The 18,957-nt window shown below is 48.3% G+C and overlaps 2 protein-coding genes across 10 annotated transcripts in view; one reads left to right on the plus strand and one right to left on the minus strand.

The window, feature by feature from the left end:
• Positions 1-450: 450 nt before the first annotated feature.
• On the minus strand, positions 451-7,240 carry ING1 (inhibitor of growth family member 1). Of its 4 annotated transcripts, none has more exons than XM_081310877.1 (2): positions 7,108-7,240; positions 451-2,412 (listed from the first exon to the last, which is right to left on the minus strand). In XM_081310877.1, the coding sequence occupies exon 2, from the start codon at positions 2,264-2,266 to the stop codon at positions 1,709-1,711; it is 558 nt and encodes a 185-aa protein (XP_081167003.1). In that variant the 5' UTR covers positions 2,267-2,412; positions 7,108-7,240; the 3' UTR covers positions 451-1,708. The 4 variants fall into 4 exon arrangements, with proteins under 4 accessions (XP_081167003.1, XP_081167000.1, XP_081167002.1 ...); XM_081310874.1 differs by lacking the exon at positions 7,108-7,240 and adding an exon at positions 6,434-7,101; XM_081310876.1 differs by lacking the exon at positions 7,108-7,240 and adding an exon at positions 4,702-5,008.
• A 4,951-nt stretch (positions 7,241-12,191) lies between these two features.
• CARS2 (cysteinyl-tRNA synthetase 2, mitochondrial) overlaps positions 12,192-18,957 on the plus strand; it is a 37,053-nt gene continuing 30,287 nt past the window's right edge. For 5 of the 6 annotated variants that reach the window (XM_081306724.1, XM_081306726.1, XM_081306725.1 and 2 more), the window contains exons 1-3: positions 12,192-12,552; positions 12,746-12,796; positions 16,407-16,524. In XM_081306724.1, coding sequence (XP_081162850.1) covers positions 12,353-12,552; positions 12,746-12,796; positions 16,407-16,524 — 369 coding nt within the window. In that variant the 5' untranslated portion in view covers positions 12,192-12,352. The remainder of the gene's footprint in view (positions 12,553-12,745; positions 12,797-16,406; positions 16,525-18,957) is intronic. The other variant, XM_081306728.1, reaches the window with a different exon arrangement.

The following is an 18,957-nucleotide window of genomic DNA, read 5'->3' on the forward strand; positions in this document are numbered from 1 at the left end:
ACAAAGGGCTGGAGATATAGCTCAGTGGTATAGCACTCATGGGTTTAATACCCAGTACCACCAAAAAAAAGTAAACCATCAGAAAACCACTTACTGTTTTACATAATGTAGACACAGCTGTCACCAACTTCACAGAGATGACGCTCAGTTCACCTATGCGGTGGCTCCATGGACACTGTACAGCAGGCTGCAGAAAGAACTGAATTCCCATGTTCCAAGCTAAAGAGAACCACATTATCACTAAGGAATGATTATCACCCAGGGGGTCGTGAAAGGACAGATCAAAACACCAGAGGCTAGTCTAAGTCAGCGGTCAGCAAACGTTCTGCAAAAGGCCGGAAAATAAGTTAACTTCAGCTTTTCTGCCCGTGCAGTCTTGATTACCACCACTCAACTACCATTTTACAAAAGCAGCCACAGACAATACATCAGGAAATGAGCATGGCCGTGTTCCAGTGAAACTTTATTTATAGACACTAAAATTCAAATTTCATATAATTTTCATGTATTCATGAAATATCTTTTTTAACCATTTAAAAACATAAAGACCATTTGTAGTTCACAGGTCATATAAAAACAGGTGGTGGGCTGGATTTGATGGGTGCAATTTCCTGACCTCTGTCTAAATATATATTCTTCTTTGACATGAATTTATCTGCTGGCAATTAGGTAACTTCTACTTCAATATTGAGAACAGTTAATACACAATTTGCTTAAGGCTTTGTCTAAACTGCTGGTGTATAAATTTTTAAGACAAAATTTAAAAAGTACTTAGGCTAAAATTAAATATACTGCTAGAGAAACAAACTGGCCAAGTTTCATTTATTCTTGACATCACACCTGTACAACTCACACACACAACAGGAAGCATACCTTGGTTTCACAACAACAGGCTGTGCTTCCAATTATAATACAGCGAGAGCAAGATCTCTGGGAAATGTACATTTATACACTTGACATAAGTTAAAGATGACCACACTATGATCTATGATAGCAAAAGCGTGATTTAAATTCTATCACTAGACCACTTCTTTTGGGTTCATAATAAAAATGAACCCAATCATTTAAAAATGGCTATTGTGGGAACAGGCCAGTATATAAAATATTTGCCATGTAAAATTTAACCCTTTACCTGTTTTTGCAGAGCTGGGGATAAACCCAAGGTCTGGGGCTTGTTGGGCACTTTTCCACTGACCATGTACCTTCTTAAAAATAATCTTCCAACTTTGAACCTTTGTTATCGAATTGTTATATGGATGTACATTATGGTACAAGAAACAAATGTGCCGTAGGCTGTACTTTAGCAACCCAGCTAATTAAAAAAATGTTCATAATGTGTAACATTATTTTTTATTAAAATAAAATAGGTAGATCTTTTCTTATCACAATGTATTAGGTTGCTTCCAAGTCATCCCCCCACACACAGAAGAAAAAAAAAAATCAGTCTGAGACTCACGTAAGTGTTTAATTGAAACCTATATTTGTAGTTCCTAAAATGCTGATCCACAGACCACTGTCTTCTTACACACATATACCAGTGAGAACAAAAGGTGGAGAGAGTCACTGCCATCCCTGTGAAGGGAACGGTGCCTTCTCCAACATTCCTTGAAAATACACATTTGACAATCCTCACACCTCAGCACAGGTGGCAATGTAATAAATACACTAGCTGGTTCTGTTTTCCCCACTACTAGTGAATGTCCACAAACTACCTGTTATAGGCTCTCTCTTTTTTGGACTTCTCCAATGCTTTGTCCATTGTTTTCTCATTTTCCCCCCGACACTTGGGACAGTACCACTTGCCCTTTGGTTTATGATTGAGTCCCACGCATGAGAAGTGGAACCATTCGATGGGGCACTCGTCATTGTCGCAACCTATCATTTCTCCATAGGAGACCTGATTGCACAGACAGTACGTGGGCTCATTTGGGTCGATGGGAAGGTCTGCAGGGGATGCTTCCCTCTCTGCTTTGGCCTTAGAGCGTTTTTTCTTCTTCGAGGTCTTTGCTTTCTTCTCCTTGGGTGTTCCTGAGGTGATGTCATCATGGTCATGATTATTAGATGCATTTTCTCGATTCTCATTGTTGCGCTGCCTCCGGGAACGTTTGTTATTCGGCTTTTCTGCCTGCGTGATTGTCTCATTCTTTGACTTATCTTGGCCAGCTTTGCCACTGTTGCCAGTGGTGTCATTGATTTCCTGATGTGTTTCAAAGAGTTCCACATGACTATCCACTTGTCTGGTCCGGTTCTCCACCAGCTCCACCATCTGACTCACAATCTGAATCTTCTCATCGCCCAGTTCCTGGCTCCGAATCAGGGCTCTCTGGATGCAGTGTAACACTCGGCGTTTCTGGGCACCATCTGTCTCTCGTTTAAATTTCTCGTAATATTCGTCCAATTCCTTCAGGATTTCTATAAACAAAATAATATAAATTACACATCCAAGCTATAAATATAAATACTAGTGAAGAAATCCACTCGATTAAATAAGCCTTTTATTCAACTCTTTAGTCTATAAAAAAAAGTAACTGCTAAGGATAGATAAGACCAAGGCAAACTTTTCATATACAAATCTTACCACCTGTAGGCCTTTCCAGAGACTTTCTCACTGTTGAACAAAGTGCAACATCAACATAGTTCCTGTTTAGCCGAGTACCTTCTTATTTGTCTCTCAAAATACCCCAAGGGACTGGACACAGTTCAGAAGCATCAGTGAAAAGTTCCAATTTAAGTAAAAGTGGTTGGGGCTAATTTTTTTTTCCTATTAAATTGATAATTAGAGGGGCTGGGGATGTGGCTCAAGCAGTAGCGCGCTCGCCTGGCACGCATGCGGCCCGGGTTCAATCCTCAGCACCACATACAAAGATGTTGTGTCCGCCGAAAACTAAAAAATAAATATTAAAAAAAACACCTCTCTCTCTCTTAAAAAAAACCTGATAATTAGATCTTATAATTACACCATTTGTATTCAAATTTTTCTCTAATAACAGCTTTTATTCTAATGTATCAACGTCTAAAATACCCTGTGAGAGAACGTACACAGATTTTGACAATGGTTATGCCTGGGGTTAAAAGGCCCAGAATCAGACCACTTAATGACCAAGGCCCTCAGTCACCTGGCCTTTCCAGGGTGTTATTGGGCACTACTGAAAATAACAATGGTTTGGTCACAATAAAACAGACAATTTAGTGTTGCTTTCAAACAAAAATAGCAGATTTCATTTTTTATAGCAATTCCATTTTTAGAGCTACAAAAGTCAATAGACTCAAAAACATCAAAAACAATCTGAAGACAATGCACGTGATTTTAAAATGTATTTTGGCAAATGTAATTAAAGAAATAAAAGCTATTAAATAATCCAATTAAAGCAAAACTATATATTCTTACAAAAAACCTATTAAAATACCTAGAAATTCCCAATTACTTAAAAAAAAATAGTATACACTTCAATCCTGAAATCTTCTTATGGTCTTTTAAAACAAAGAAACCACCCTACACTCTTCAATTAGGAAGTGGATGAGAAGGGGAGGGAGTTGGAGGGAATGTCTGGAATATTACCACCCACTGAGCTTTCACATCTCTTTAGCTGTAAGGTATAAACCTGGCTGGGAGTGGTGGCACACACCTGTAATCCCAGTAACTCAGAGACACTGAGGCAGGAGGATAGTAAGTTCAAGTCCAACATAGGCAATTTAGTGAGACCCTGTCTCACATTACAAAATAAAAAGGGCTGGGGATGTAATTCCATGATGGAATACCCCTTAGTTTGATTCCAGTACCAAGAGGGAGAAAAAAAAAATAAAGACAAACCTGTCACTAGAGTAAACACATGAGCTTAAGCCAACAAGAAGAACAATGAATGGTTAAGATTATATTCCAAACTCTGAAGATATTTCCCAGAGGAACCATACAGACCTTACTACCAAAAAGGTGGAATGACTAGCCTCACAGCCTTAATTAACTCAACAAATCAACTGATCCAACTTATTTTATCAGCTATTAAAATGAGCTTATGCCATTTATTTTTAATATTCTGCTGTCTAAACAATGGCATGCATTTCTTAGATGTTCTAAGCAAAGTACTTTATCAACAAAGTCACAAAGAGCAATAAACAATGTTATTAACACCACTGCTAAATAGGAGGTATTCTGCCAGGCAAACTGCTTCTTCTACCCCAAAAGCTCAGCTTCAGACTGCTGCTGACCCTATCTTCTAAAAATATCCCACATCAAAGTACCAGCACTATAAAAACCTTAAATCTTACTTGAGATTGCAGCAAGTTTAATTTGGTCTGTCCAATGATGAAAACTGCAAATTTTATAAAAAGTTGCACGGACTTCCCTTAGCATTTTCAAACTTGGAAAAAAATTCAAACCACCTAATACCAAGATAACTAACCCCTCCCTATGGGTTTATCTACATCTGATGCTTACCAAGCACAGGCTGTCAAGGAGGTTAGACTTGCAACAAGTTTTAAAGGAAAGGCTTGGTTTAGTGTCCTGGGGCTCTGGCGACACCTCAACACCCACTGCCGGCTCGCTGCAGGGACAGATGCAGGAGGGCAGGGTGGCGCTAGGCGGTGTAGGGCGCGCACGTTATTTGGAGGGCGGCGCGGTAAGCTCTACCATCAGGCGTAGACAACAGCTTTCCTGGGTGACACAGACAGAATCCCAGAACTCGCGGCCCTAAGACCCCAAACCCGCCGTCGCTGCCTCTCGCTTCAGGTTCCTGAGACCCCTGGGTCGGGCAGGCTCGTCGCGTCTCGGGCACCATCCTCAAAGCCGGATCCCCAGGAACACACCCCTCGCTCACTCGCGATTCTGGATCACGCGCGCCGCACCCTCGGCTCAGCAGAGGCAGCGCGAGCCACAGGGACTGGGCGGACGGCCAGACCCAGCGCCAAGGAGCCGGCAGCAGCCATTGCACCGTGCCCGGAAGTAGCTGGGCTCAGTCGTCAGCGGAGCCAGGGAAAGGGGTCGAGGCGGACCGACTCCCGCCAATGGGAAGAGGAAAGCGCGCCCCGCCCCGATTGCCACCACCTATGGGGATCGAGAGGCCGGAGAGCGGAGGCCAGGATCGCTCCAATCAAAGCGCAGTGCCGAAGAGTACAGCCCACCCCCTCGGTGCCAGGACCCAATTCGAGGCGGGAGGCCAAGCGACCCGAAGACATTCAAATCAACTCGACCTCCGCCTTCCCGCCCCGCCCCTCTCAGAAAGAGGAAAAAAGACAGCGGAAACAGATCCATGCCAGTCATTACGCAAGGCCCACCCTCATCCGGCCTGGTCACCAATTGCTACGCAACAGATTCATAAGGACATTCCACGGAGACGCCAAGGCCAATCACTAGGGTGCTAAGGCGGAACGTTCCGCAATATGCTAATTAACTTCCTATAAAAGTCGCTGCGAAGCTACGTCCGGAGCGGAGCGCGCAGGGGCGCTTTCCGGGCAGGGTTCTCTAGTGCGTTTCGCAAGCCAGCTTGCCTTCCATTTCACCCCCTCCAACGCTTCCGTTTCCCTGCTGCGCAGCCCTGTAAACATTAGTAAACTCGCAGAGACTATCCACGTTCAAAACACAACCCCCAGTGCCTTGACTGACCCGCGGTAAAGTTTCCCCAACAGCGAACAATTCCCGGCGGACACTAAGCCTCCACCTCTCTGCCACTCCGGGCGGCTGGGTCTGCAGGAAAGGACCCACAGGTCCCCTCACCTGCCACATTCCTCTCCAACCAGAAGTCGGCCAGCGCCCCCCGAGCGCAGCACAGATGGGCGCCTTCCCCGCCTCCGCTCCTCCCCTTCCCTTCCCTTCCTACTGCACACCCGAGAAAAGCCCTCATCCTCCGCAAACTACACCGGCGGTGTCGCCCCTCCCGGTCGGCCCCGCTCCAGGTCCAGCGCCAAGGGCCGGAGGGGGCTGGGCGGGGGCAGCCGCGACCCCGATCGAGCCCTGCCCCGTACTTTATGTAACACTCGGATGCAGGACCGGGTGGGGTACAGCGCCGAGGGGCCCGGGCGGCGCTAGGGTCCGCGGGCACCGCGGCCCGCAGCCGTCCCTGCAGCCGCCAAGCCCGCGCCCCGCAGCCGAAGCGCTCGCACAACCCTTCGCTCGCGCCGCCGCCCGAGCCCCCTCCCCGAGGACGCGGCGGAGCCCCGCGCCCCCTCCCCCGCAGCACCCGCCTCATCACTTCACTACAAAGAGCGCTTCGGTCGCGCAGCCTTGCAGCGCGCCGCTCGCGCTCCTTCCCCCTCCGGGTCCCGGCTCCGCACACAAGGACCTTGGCGGATCAAAGGCGCCCCAGACCTTTTGTTCCTGTCCCGACGAGGCCGCCGCAGGGGCCGCCGCTCCCTCCGGGTCCAGCAGGACCAGCCGGCCGCGGCGGCCCGGACCGCCGGGATGGACGCGGCCGCCCCCGCCCATCCATCACCGCCGTACCTTGGTATTTCGCGTCGATCTCCCGCATCAGCGAGACGTTCCTCTGCAGGTCGAAAGGCAGAGACTCGATAGAGTCCAGGTAATCCTCCACATAGTTCACCAGGTGGATCTGCTCCCCGTTGGCAGGACTCAACATGGTTCACCCCGGAGGTCCCCGGCGACTCGGCGCGGCTTTCCGCTTCCTCCAACCCCCCGCCCCCCTCAAAACAGCGCTGCAAAATGCAAAGCTCTCCCTCTCCCGCGCCCCCCCGCTGCTCCGGCCCGGCCCGGCCAGCGGCTACATCTGCCGGGGCCGCGGGGACCCCGGCGCCTGCGGGCGCGGGCCGCGGTGGCGGAGGCTCCCGGGCTCACGCCCCACCGGCCGCGCAGGCCCCCTCCCAAGCGGCAGGCGGGCGCGGGGGGCCGCGCGTACGAGCGCGCACACACCCGGGAGAGGGCCGAGCGCCGCGGCCGCCGCCGCCCACCGCCGCCGGGCGGGGAGGGGAGCCGAGCGGGGCGGGCAGCGGGAAGGGCGCGCTCGGCAGCCCGCCGCGCCGCACTTGTCCAACGTGGAAAACCCAAATACCAGTTTCAAACACTTGGGAAACATTCAGCCCCGCCGCACCGCGCATGCGCCCCAGCCCCCCGCCCGCTCCCGGCGGCGGCCCCGCCCCCGCCGCATTCACGCCCCTCACCGTCCCGGGCCGGGGGGCGGAGGGCCGCGATGCCGGCCTGCGAGGGGGCGTGGCCTTTCCCGTCACTTTCGCTGGGGCGAGGGTCGCGGAAGGGACAGCGAAGGGCCGCCGGGCTGGGGCGACGGGCGAGGCGCAAACTTTACTAGGAGTTTGCCACTTGATGGCGAGGCTGTTGGGAGGCGTTGCACGCCGGCCGGGAGACGCGGGGTGGTGGCCTGCTCCGCTGAAGACCTTCCCGGGACCTGACTGGCCGCGGGACGGCCGCCTGAGAGACTCCAACAGTGGCAAACCACCATTGCCTCTCCCGGCCTTACTCTACTCGTCCCCGCCCAGCCGCGCAATATAAGTACGAGCCGGAAAAGAACTGGCAACCCGGAGAGCCAATCCACTTGCAGACCTTACCTCTGCGGCCAATCAAGACGGAGAGGGGGCGTGACAAATTCGGGCTCCTCCTGGGCTCCTACTACTAAAGTCTGGAGGCCGGCAGAGCGGGTGGGCACTGGAGGGGCGGAAGTGCTGGCGCAAGCGCACTAGCATCGGCAGCGGCCAAGGCCCGCGCGGGAGGGGGACCGAGTACTGTAGCGCGGCAGGACCACCACTCCCAGCAGCCTTGGCGGCTCCCGCGGCTGCGCTGTTCACCACTGCCTTCCCTTTGTCACCTCCTGGAGCTCAGTTTGGAACGGCTTGGAGACAAAGGGGCCCGAGAGCAAAGCTGCTCCCTGGGACCGAGCCTCTGCGGAGGGCGGGCCGGCGGAAAAGATGCTTCCCTGATTCTTGGCCCGTTAGGTGCCCTCCGAGCGCTCTCCACTCCCCACCTTTTGGAAGGACCGCCAACACCTGGGGCGCTGGCGGCACTTTAGTGTCCTTTGACGCCCCGAACCCTCTTTAACCTCCCTTCCACCATGGCTCCAGGATTTAAGACTTTCTGAAAAGCCCGGCTCTGAGCCCTCCGTTGCCTAGACGACCGGATGGTCCGCCCCGCCCCTTCCGGGACAAGCCACGCCTCTCGGTCGTGGCCACGCCCCGGCGGCGCTCCCGCCTTTGTCCGCGCTCTGCTGTGGTTCCCTGGGGCTGGCTTTCGATCGCTGCAACTGGAGTTGCGTGCGGTCGGGTCCCGGCCCCTCCGCTTGGCTTCTGCTCTGGCTGACTGGGAGCGGCGCTGGGCAGAAAGGTCCCGCGTAGGGCGGCCTGTGGCCGAGTGCCGAGCGGAGACCCAGCCCCAGCCGCGCCTCCCCGGTTTCCCCTGTCCCCGTGTCAGCAGCGTAGGGTTCCGCTGGAGTCCCGGATTTATCCTGCTGCAAATCTGGACGCACGGCCGCAGACAGACACTTGCAGTTTAAACGGGCACTCTTTCCGGTATTTGAAGATTTGAAATGTTACGTGAAACATCTGTTGGAATTTTTTAGTTTCCTGTATAATCCAGCACAATTTCGGACTAATCTAATTCAGTATTTGTAAATAGAGTGTTTACCGCTGGGGTGCGCATTCCCTGGACCCGTAGGTTATTTTGTGACGTGGATATTAGGGCAGCAGAGGAGACTGGATTGAGCCGTATTTTGAATTGGATTGTTCACATTGGAGCGTTGCTGCGGTGCTAAAGGACGAAACGAAGTTTCATTTCGACCACACGATTCACTGGCCACTGGTTAGCACAAAACACTGTGACGTGTGGGAAGAGAAACATGAAGTGAATAAAGTGTAGAAGGGGGTGCAAGGTTGAATTTTAAATATGCCTTTTTCGCAAAGAACATGTAAGTGACTTAAAAGCACAATAGCAAAAAAGAGAACCTGTCTAGGTTCTTTTAATCCTAGCAGTCACTGGCCTGAGAATGAACAGTTTTTAATCGGGACTCAAGAATAAAGGTTAGCAAGAATTTGTCCCATTCAAAAATAATCTAGCTGGCCAGGCTCAGTGGTGCAGGGCTGTAATCCAAGCTGCTGGGGGAGGCTCAGGCAGTAAAATGGCAAATTTTAGAGGCTAGCCTCAGTAATTTAGCAGGACCTTGTCTCAAAAAATAAAAAAGGCTGGGGATGTAGCTCAAGCACCGCTGGATTCAATCCCCAGTATCAGAAAACAAAGATAAAAAAAATAAACTGGAGTTAAAACTAGCTTATTTTTCAAAAAGTCACAATACTATCTGAATAATTATTCTTCTTCTTTGTGAACTTCACAGATGCATAAACCAAAAGGCTTCTTATTCATTCAACTGGAAATATTTGAGTAGTTCCACCACGTGCCAACTACTGTTTTATGTGCTTGGAAGACAGTAGTGAATAAGCAGTTTGACCTCCATAAAACAATTAATCTGCCCCTTAGGGTAAAAAGTCAGAAAGTGTCTTCTGAACATGCCTAGAATACCAATAGATAAAATAACCATTTATCTTGCATTTCAAATATGGCGCTAAGGAACAGTGCTCAATTTTTGAAGAATCCTGACTGTTTCAGTTTTGCTTTGTGGTGTACTGCTAAACTACACATTAAAACTTTTTTCTAAAATTACATGTCAGGCTAGAGCAGTTGTCTAGCATGTGCAAGGCTCTGGTTCCATCCCAGGCCCTGGGTTTGATCTCCATCACAATAAATAAATAAATAAATAAATAAACAAACAAACAAACAAACAAAATTATGTTTCTAGTTTAACTAAAAGCATTCAAACTTATGAAGAAATGAATGTACAGTTCATGTTTTGAGGTGGTTAAAATATCTATACTGGGCTGGGGCTGTAATTCAGTGGCAGAGTGCTTGCCTAGCATGTGTGAGGCACTGGGTTTGATTCTTAGCACCACATTAAAAAAAAAAAATTAACAAGGTCATGCTGTCCATCTACAACTTCAAATCCTTTTTTTAAAAATCAATAACTAATCCATCTTAAACTTGAAAGTCCCTAAATGATATGTCACCATAATCTCTACTTTGGATTTTCATGATTTTGCCTTGAAAGAAAATGGAGCTGGGTGTGGTGGCACATCTCCATAATCCCAGCGGCATGAGAGGCTGAGGCAAGAGAATTTCAAAAGTTCAAAGCCAGCCTCAGCAAAGGCAAGGTGCTAAGCAACTCAATGAGACCCTGTTTTTAAATAAAATACAAAACAGGGCTGGGATGCGGTTCAGTGGTGAGTTCCCCTGAGCTCAAATCAGGGTACCCCCCACTACTCCCCAAAAATGAAAATGTAATCCTGAGAACTATATTTTATTGTCATTAAAGACTAAAAAATGGCATTAATAATATTTTGGAATCAACTTTAATTTATTCTGACCTAGATTAGGCAGGAGATGGCTTCAAATTAACAGATTCTCTTTTTAGGTATATGTGCTAGTAAATCTTCCAAGTCACTGTAGTATTCATTGTGCAAAAACAATATTTTTTCATCATTAAATATTAGATTTTATTTATCATTGCTTGGTGATTCCCAAATGTTGTAAGAAAAAGTAGAATTGGTGCCAGTCAAAAGCTGAATACATTACAAGACTAGTTTTCTGAAAACAAAAGATATCATTGTTAATTTAAAAGTCATGATTTTTTTAGGCCAATCCAAACATGCCACCTAGCCAGATTAATTTTTTTCTTTCAGCTATCCAGATTCATGTGTAGGATTTGGATGTCAGTGTTATTAAATTTTTTTTCCCCAAACTTCTACTGTAACTCTTTTCTTGGATTTCTCATGCATCCCAGCTTTTGTTTGTTTTGGAATTTGGGATTGAACCCAGAGTTACCACTGAGCTCCATTCCCAGCCCCTTTCATTTTTTATTTTGAGATAGAATCTCACTAAGTTGCTTAGGGCTTTCTTAATTGCTGAGGCTGGCGTCAAACCTGCAATCTTCCTGTCTCCACCTCCCAGATTGCCGGCCCAGCTCTTGTCCTTTTTTTTTAAACTGGCATTTCTCTGATTAGAATCAAAGCTTTCTCTATCTGGTATTTTACTGCCCAATCTTCCTCTCTCTTAAGTGGACTTCGTGACAGACTATAATTCAGCAACATTCAACGAGTTCTTTTCTGAATTTAGTGCAGTGTTTAAAAAAAATAAGTTAAAAAAATTTCAATCTCTAGGAGAGAAACATACACATTTCACTAGAAAGAAACAAGAGACAATTACAAAATAACATCAAGACAAGTATTGCACTGGCAGTGAGGAAGTGGTGTATTCCAGAGAATTTAGAACAAGTATGGAGCATGAATGGTTAGCAAGATGTATTTGGGCTTCTAATTTGGTACAATTTAACTTTGTGCACGAGAACATTCGACTATAGTTTAGCTTGAAACAATTGCAGAGTTGGATTCCAGGACCTTGAGAAAAAAATTCAAGTACTCTAGGAACACATTTGTTTGTCTCTACTTTGCCTTTTAAGAGAACATAAAACTAAAAAAAGAACTGAAGAAACTGCTGTTTTGAGAACTGAAAAGCAAAGGGATTTTTTTTTTTTTTAGATTGTTTTGCAAACTGCCAATAGGGGCACATTTGTCGATACTATTTGAAAGTAACAGAACATTTTTGTTCTCAAAGAATGGATGATAGCTGTTTTACTGTTAAAATGAATCCCAAGCAGGCAGTTCCTGCTACGTGTACTTGATGAATGGGAAGGTCTTCTACTCTTGGTCTTTCACCCAGAGACCCCCAAGAGAGCGCTAAGGCACTTTTGTACTGTGTGTTGGGCTGCACGTTGTATTGTGATGCAGACATGCTGTGTGAATGTTGGGGTGCAGTGTTAGGATACATACATTCTGCATGTAGGGTGCACATTTTCTTAGGATGCAGACATGATGCATGTTGAGGTGCAGACGTGGTTCGCGGGCCGGCGAGGTCCAAAGGTCCATCTCCCCTCGCTGCGGCCGCGGGCTCGCCGCCGCGGAGGGGCCTCTGAGCCCGGGCTCGCACTGCGTCCCCAAGGGTGTGCAGCGCGACCTGCGCTAGGAGGGAAAGCGCCGCAGGCCCGCGTGTCCCTGCAGCCTTCCCGCCTCTCCGCCTGCCTCTTGCCCCACACCCCGGCGCCGAGGCCAGCCCCTAGCTGGGGCCGCTGCCACCTCCTCTTCCGGCGGCGGGCGGGGCTCTCCCGGGGTGTGGCCTGGGCGGGCTCCGGGCGGTTTCGAGCTGGTGGGCGAGGCCTCGGTAGGCGGCGCGAGCCTCGGGCTGGCATCGCGGAGCCTCGGGAGGGATAGGCGTGGCCTCGGGCTGGTGGGCGTGGCTCCAGGCGGCGCGCTGTGCCTGCGTACCCTGGCGCGTCGCTGTCCCTCGCCCACCGAGGACATGCTACGGACGCGCGCGTTCGGCCTGCTCGCCCGGCTGCTCCCAGCCGCGCTGGGTCCGGGGCTGAGCCGGACGGCGTGCGAGGGGCGCGGGCGGGCCTGGTTACAGCCGGAGGGCCGCGACACGGGCGTGCAGGTGTACAACAGCCTCACGGGCAGGAAGGACCCGCTGATCGTAGCCCGCGCGGACGCCACCTCCTGGTGCGCGGGCTGGCGGAGGGCCGTGCGCTGGCGGGCGGGGTCGGTGGTCCGGGCTTAGAGGACAGGTGCGGTGGGCGCGCTGCCAGCCTGGGACCTGGGCACGCGCAGCGCAGGTTGCCTGAAGGGCGTGCGTGTGGGGTCCTGCAGCTGAGAATGCAGGTGTTTCACGTGACGGGTCTTAACTTGTTCCCAGGTATAGCTGTGGACCAACTGTATACGATCACGCACACCTTGGCCATGCTTGGTGAGTTTCCTGGATTTTAGTTTTCACCTGTCAAGGGACCATTTATTTGGGAAAGAATAAACCTTTACGGGCTTTAAAGATCTCTAAAGTGACAATTTAAGGGTACTGAATAATTACTAAATTACTACATCCCAGACATCGTGGGAAGAATAGTAATAGTTTCATTTGGTTTGAGTGGTAATTCAGGGAGGCAGTGTGGAGTAGCTGCTGTAGGGGCAGAGGAGGCAAGGCACTGAAGACAGCAGGAAACAGTTTTATTTGGCTGCGGCCAGGTTCAGAGGCCACAGTTTTTGCTGTAATCAATTAATCCCCTGAACCCCAAGTTCAGGTAGTTGCAGAACTTTATACCCAGAATGTAAGGCGAGGGGCTCAGAAGTTCACAGCCTGCAGAAGTTCACACAAAAGCAGCTTTTTCTTTTCACTGTTCTGGGCAAGTTAACTCTTCAAGGACAGTGCCTGAGAAGGGGAGAGCTTCTTCTCCCCTTCCTTTCCTCCCCTGCCAGCTGTTACCATGGAGCCCAATTGGTAACTTCTCTTATCTTAAAAATGTAGATATCTATGTGAAGCCCAGCTCAAGGCCAGAGGCCTTGCTAAAGGATTTGTGTTTTTTTTTTAAATCACATTTTGCATTTGCAAACACACTTCTACAAACTACTATACTGGATACATGTTTGTGAAAAACAAGTAAAGGGGCCTGCAGCACCTGGAGTGCTGATCTCTTCCAGGCCAGTGGCCAAGTGAAATAGAGCAACAGGAAAATAGGAAGTTTAATTACATTGAACTTTTGCTTATAGTCTTAAATAAATCAATTGTGGTGAAGATTTCTGGAGAAGCTTAGTTAAGATTTTATTTTTTGGAGGAGGTGGGGTGCCACTACATAGTAAAAAGTTTTGGAATTAGGTGTTTGGGTCAGGGCTTGGTGAGATCAAGAGGCCAGCGTGTGTTGGGGGAGGGGGTGGTCATTTCTGGCTCCTGACATTTATTAGCTTCCTGGCATTGGATAACTCACTTTCTTGCTCAAATCCTAGTTTCTTTCATTTTTCTTGTGGTATAGGAGATTGAACCCAGAGGCACTCTACTATTGAGCTACATCCCTAGCCCTTTTTTTATTTTTCTATTTTGAGACAGGGTCTGGCTAAGTTGCTGAGGCTGGCCTCCAACTGGCCATCTGGCCCTCCTACCTCAGCCTCCTGAGTTGCTAGGATTACAGGTGGGCCAGGCTTCAATCCTGGTTTCATCATCTTTGAGATGTGAATGATAATATCCCATTCTTTTAAAAATCTTTACAGCAATTTTAAGACTGAATACTCATAAAATCCTGTTTAACTTGCACTTGTTGTGTGATGTGTTTTAAGGGCTCAGCCATTATTGAGGATGGTGGCCTTCCTGAGTCACACAATACGGAACATTGGAGCAGGGGTGTAGCTTGGTCTGCCTCTCACCATGCACTTTCCCTCTTGACATCATGGCTGTTATGTGCTCTGTACACCTGGTGCCTTCAGAGGGACTGGGGACAGCTAGGCCCATTTGCTCCACTGACATTCTCTTGGCCTGGCTGCTGTCCCTGCGGACTGAACTGAATGTGGCTGACAGGAGGTCCCCACCTCTTGCCCACTCCAGGCTCTTCACCTTCCTTCCCACATCTTAGGCCTGTGACGGTTTCAGTGACTGTGGGCTTAATCATTTAATTTCATTAGCATGACATAATTATTTTAGCACCAACAGAGCGGGGACCAGAGAGTGCCTGCTTTACAAGGCACTTGGAGCCTGGTCAGAGCTCAGCTCAACCAAAAGAGGCATCCAGAAGAGGTTGGCAGAGAAGTGCCAGTCCTGCTTGGGGAAAACAAATCAGCCAGCTGGGTTCATCTAGGGGATTGGAGGGGCCGGCTGGAGCCAGACAGGGAGGGTGTTGCATTATCTGGTCCCAGCAGTTGAGATTCTGTCTTGTAGGGAAGGAGTGGACAGGAAGTGTCTCTAGTGAAAACTCTGGGAGTCCGAGGGACCGTAGCAGTCATCCAGTGGGTTTGGGATGTCATCACTCAATGCTTGGGAAGCAGGCTGCGAGTGGCACTCCTGGCTGACACCGTGTGGTTGTCAGGGGAGTCACAGGAGGCCATGGAGGCCTCTGGTTCTCTTTTTGTTTGTTTTTGCTTTGTTCTGTTTGTTTGTAGGTCTCTAGCTCTTGATGCCCATGCATCTGACTTTGGCTGTCCGGCACTGTAGAGTGTGCATGCACAGGAGCAGCTACCATGGATACAACCCACTTGCAGCCCCTGCCAGTTCTGCCTTTTCCTGAGGGCACTTCTGGTGCTCAGCCTGAGTTCTGGAGTATGTCACCCAAGTCTTGTTGCCATTTGTTTTAGGTCCTAATGTTAGTTGTTTCTTTTAAATCTCAATTCTGACCAGGCACAGTGGATCATGCCTGTAATCCCAGTGGCTCGGGAGGATCACGAATTCAAAGCCAGCCTCAGCAACAATGAGGCACTAAGCAACCTATTTATACCTTGTCTCTAAATAAAATACAAAATAGGGCTGGGGATGTGGCTCAGTAGTCAAGTGCTCCTGAGTTCAATCCCTGATACCCCCCAAAATAATAATAATAATAATTTCAATTCTGTGGAGTCTTTTCCACCTCCAGAGGGCCACGGAGATGAAGATGGTAGCGATAGCTTGTGTTCTTTGGAGTTCATGCTGCCCGGGCACCTGCATGCATAACAGTTCTGTGAGTTAGTGGAATTTTGCCCAGTTTATAAATAATCAGACTGAGCCTCTGAGAGGGTAAATATCTTGGCAAGGAGTTTTTGGAGGTAGTTTTATCATTATGGTCAAGCTCTGGCCTAAACTGTGTTTGTGTGTTCTTTAGGAAGAGACCATTAAAGTGCTAGGATTTTCTTTCTGGAGGAAAATGATTTTGTGAGCTCAGATTTAGAGAGGCTGCATGGATGATAGAGATGAGCATGAGATTAGCTGACCTGGAGTTTCAAGGTTGCTTTCATGGGAGAATAGCCTCATGGTTTTCACATGTTTTTGCCCATTCAGTTCAGAAAAGAGTACAAGCCTTGAGTTGTTAAAATGCTTCTAAACTCTTTTGGTTTTAAAATCTGACTCACTTGAGCATGGCATATAAACAAGCTGCTGTTTTTGCATTTCTAGAATGGTTCATATTCTTAGGAGTAACCTGATGCACCCCTAAGAGGATCGCACTTGTCCTGTTTATGATTATTTACTTCTATGCATTTCATGTTAGTGAGAAACTAGAACTATTCTAGAACATGAACAAGAATAGTAAAAACTCTCAGTATTATAACTACCTTATAAGATTGTATTATGAGTGAATTTTTGTACATTTAAATAGATGTAAATTCACTCAACAGCTCTAAAACTAAAAAATGCTAACACTGTGTCCTGAAATTGATGCAATTCCATTGTCAGCTTTTCCTGAGGACCCCGTCAGTCAGAAGGCTGTTCCTTATACTAGCCCCATTTGGCCATGGCTTGTGTTACACAGTTCAAGTTAGGTAGCAGAATGTTAAATTATAATGCACTTTTTCAAGGATAATAATAATGGTTTTGCGCAATCTAAAGAGAGCCCAACATTTTTTTCTTTCAGTTCATATGTTAGATTTGATATAATTCGAAGGATCCTAACCAAGGTTTTTGGGTGCAACATAGTAATGGTGATGGGTGTTACAGACGTGGATGACAAAATCATCAAAAGAGCCCATGAGGTAAGCACAGAAGGTTTCCGTTCATCAACACTTGATCCAGCTGCTTTTTTTCATATTTTATAAGTTGTTCTCACACCTTGTCATTCATATGTGGCCCAGTAGATGTGACCATATTGTAGTGGCCAGGAAAGGCAGTGAGGCCTGTGGAATGGTGGCCCCAAAGCCTCACTCCACAGGGGTGTCCTAGCTTGAGTCTAACCCCTACGCGCCCTCACCCTGCAGGGAGGCGATGTTCTCTCCCCCAGGCAGCTGGCTCTTGGCACTGGGCGTCCTGTGTTTCTGCTGCTGGTGCCTTTCATTTCTGTTTCTTGATAGAAGGGGCTTTTGTACTGGGAACACTCTGTCTCTGCACACACTGGTTGGGTGGGGCAGAGCTTGTGCTTTTGTTAACACATTTTACTTAAGGTTTAAATTTTTCTTGAAAAATGTTTATAAAAATAAATAAATAAATAAATTGATACCAGCTTAATATCATCACATACAAAAAAAAAAAAAAAGAAAGAAAAATGTTTATAAGCAAATAGCCTAGTCTTCTTACGTTTTGGTATAAAGTTGTGAACTTCATAACTTTTTAAAGCAAGATATAAAGCAAATACGAGAGGAAAATAAAGTAATTTTACTAATCAAAAAAATTTTTTTTCTTGAAAGACTGTCATCTGCAGAGTAACTGCAGGAACAGTACAAAGACTGCCCACACCCTGCCCAGGATTTCTCGCCGTGACTCTGCTGTGTGCACTTTCATCTTCTCTTTGTGTAGGCTCTCTCCAGCTTGGTGCCCCTCTTTGCTGAACACACATTGTGACTCTTCCAGGAACAAGGACCTGCATTGCTACCCTGTGTCCCTCCCAGCCAGGAAGTGGGCATGATGCAGTGTGCTGATGTCGGGGGCATAGCCGTCCCCGCCACAGGCCCATCCCAGGGTCATCTCCATCCCTGCAGTGCCTCCTTTCTCTTCTGGTCTAGGACCCTTCTGGAATCTTCTACCCTTTAGTTCCTGCGTCCGAGTTTCCCTCAGCCTGTAAAGGTCCTTGGTCTTCACCCCTTCTTTATCTTACATCCTTGACAGTCTCAAACATGATAGGACTTTCACTTTGAAGGACATTTCTACATTTTACAGGGAAGGGTAGGGAGTATGGGAGAGTCTGCGTCTTGTGTAGACTTTGGGTCAGGGCCACAGGCCCAGGGCTTCTGGCTGCAGGCCCTTCTAGCAGGGCCTTGCAGGTGTGAATGGCTCAGGTACTGAGACATTGGCAGCAAGCATGTCTTTCCTGCTCAGGTTGAGGGCCCCAACAAGGTCTGGTTCCACACCTGTCAGAGCCTCAAAAGACTTGGTGGGTGAGAATATCCTTGCCAGACAGGCGGAGGGTTGGGAACCTCCCTGAGCTCTCCCGGGTGGCTGGGGGTGCTGTGTCCTGCATATCACCTCTGCCAGAGGGCTTTGTGGGCCCTCCACTTTGTCTTTTCTGAATTCCTTGCTGCTGGGAATCAGGAATGTGTTCCCTCCGCCTCCTCGGAACACTGTGCCTACGGGTATGATGGTGTGAGTGGCTGAGAGTGCCGTCACACAGCACAGCACGCATCCCTCCTGAGTCTGGTGAAGGCCTTCAGTGAAGCTGACGTCATATTTTTGTGAACAGTTATCTTAGGGTAGTTTTTCAGTACCTTTGCCTTTCAGTGCTGGTGCAAATACTTGTCACAGTGGGAACTCCACTGTGACAAGTGGAGAGGCTCACTGGAGCCCTCGCCTAGCCCAGCCCCCTGGACAGGCAAAGTGCCCTCCTCTGCAGTGCTTCTGCAGACTGCCTGCTGGGTCTGGGGTGGGGCTTGGGCTGGGTTTAATAGAGCACATATTCCTAGTAGTCTTCCAGAGTGGGACTTCCCTGAAGTCTGGCTGATTGGAAGCTGTCTGTCTTGGTCCACTCTGTGCTGCTATAACAAATTGCCGTGTTCCTCCCTGTCCTCAGTTTCTCTTTCCAAGGTGTCAGTTACCCATGGTCAGCTGTGGTCTAAGATCTTAAATTGAAAATTCCAGAAATAAATACCAGTTTTAGCTTGTGCGGTGTTCTGGGCAGCATGACTGGTGCGCCCCCACGCTCCACCTGCGCTCACCTGCCGTCTGCCCATCAGATAGACTGACAGGGGCTTGCCACTTGTGTTCAGCCATGGCCTCAAAGCCAAGAACACTTTGGGTGTGTCAGAGAGAAGCTGTGAGAACTGTTGAATTGTATCCTCATTTATCGCTATAAACCTTTTACTTTGTGTAATATATAAATTAAACTCTAATATACGTATGTACATGTAGGGAAAATCACAAATTAAACTTTGCCATACGTGTGTACATGTAGGGAAAGCCACAGTATGCACAGGGCTCAGTATACTGTGATTCCAGACATCGACTGGGGGTCTTAGAACATGTCCGCATAGATAAGGGGA

The sequence above is a fragment of the Spermophilus citellus genome (assembly GCF_964194105.1).
Source record: "Spermophilus citellus genome assembly, chromosome: 1".
NCBI classification, from domain to species: Eukaryota; Metazoa; Chordata; class Mammalia; order Rodentia; family Sciuridae; genus Spermophilus; species Spermophilus citellus.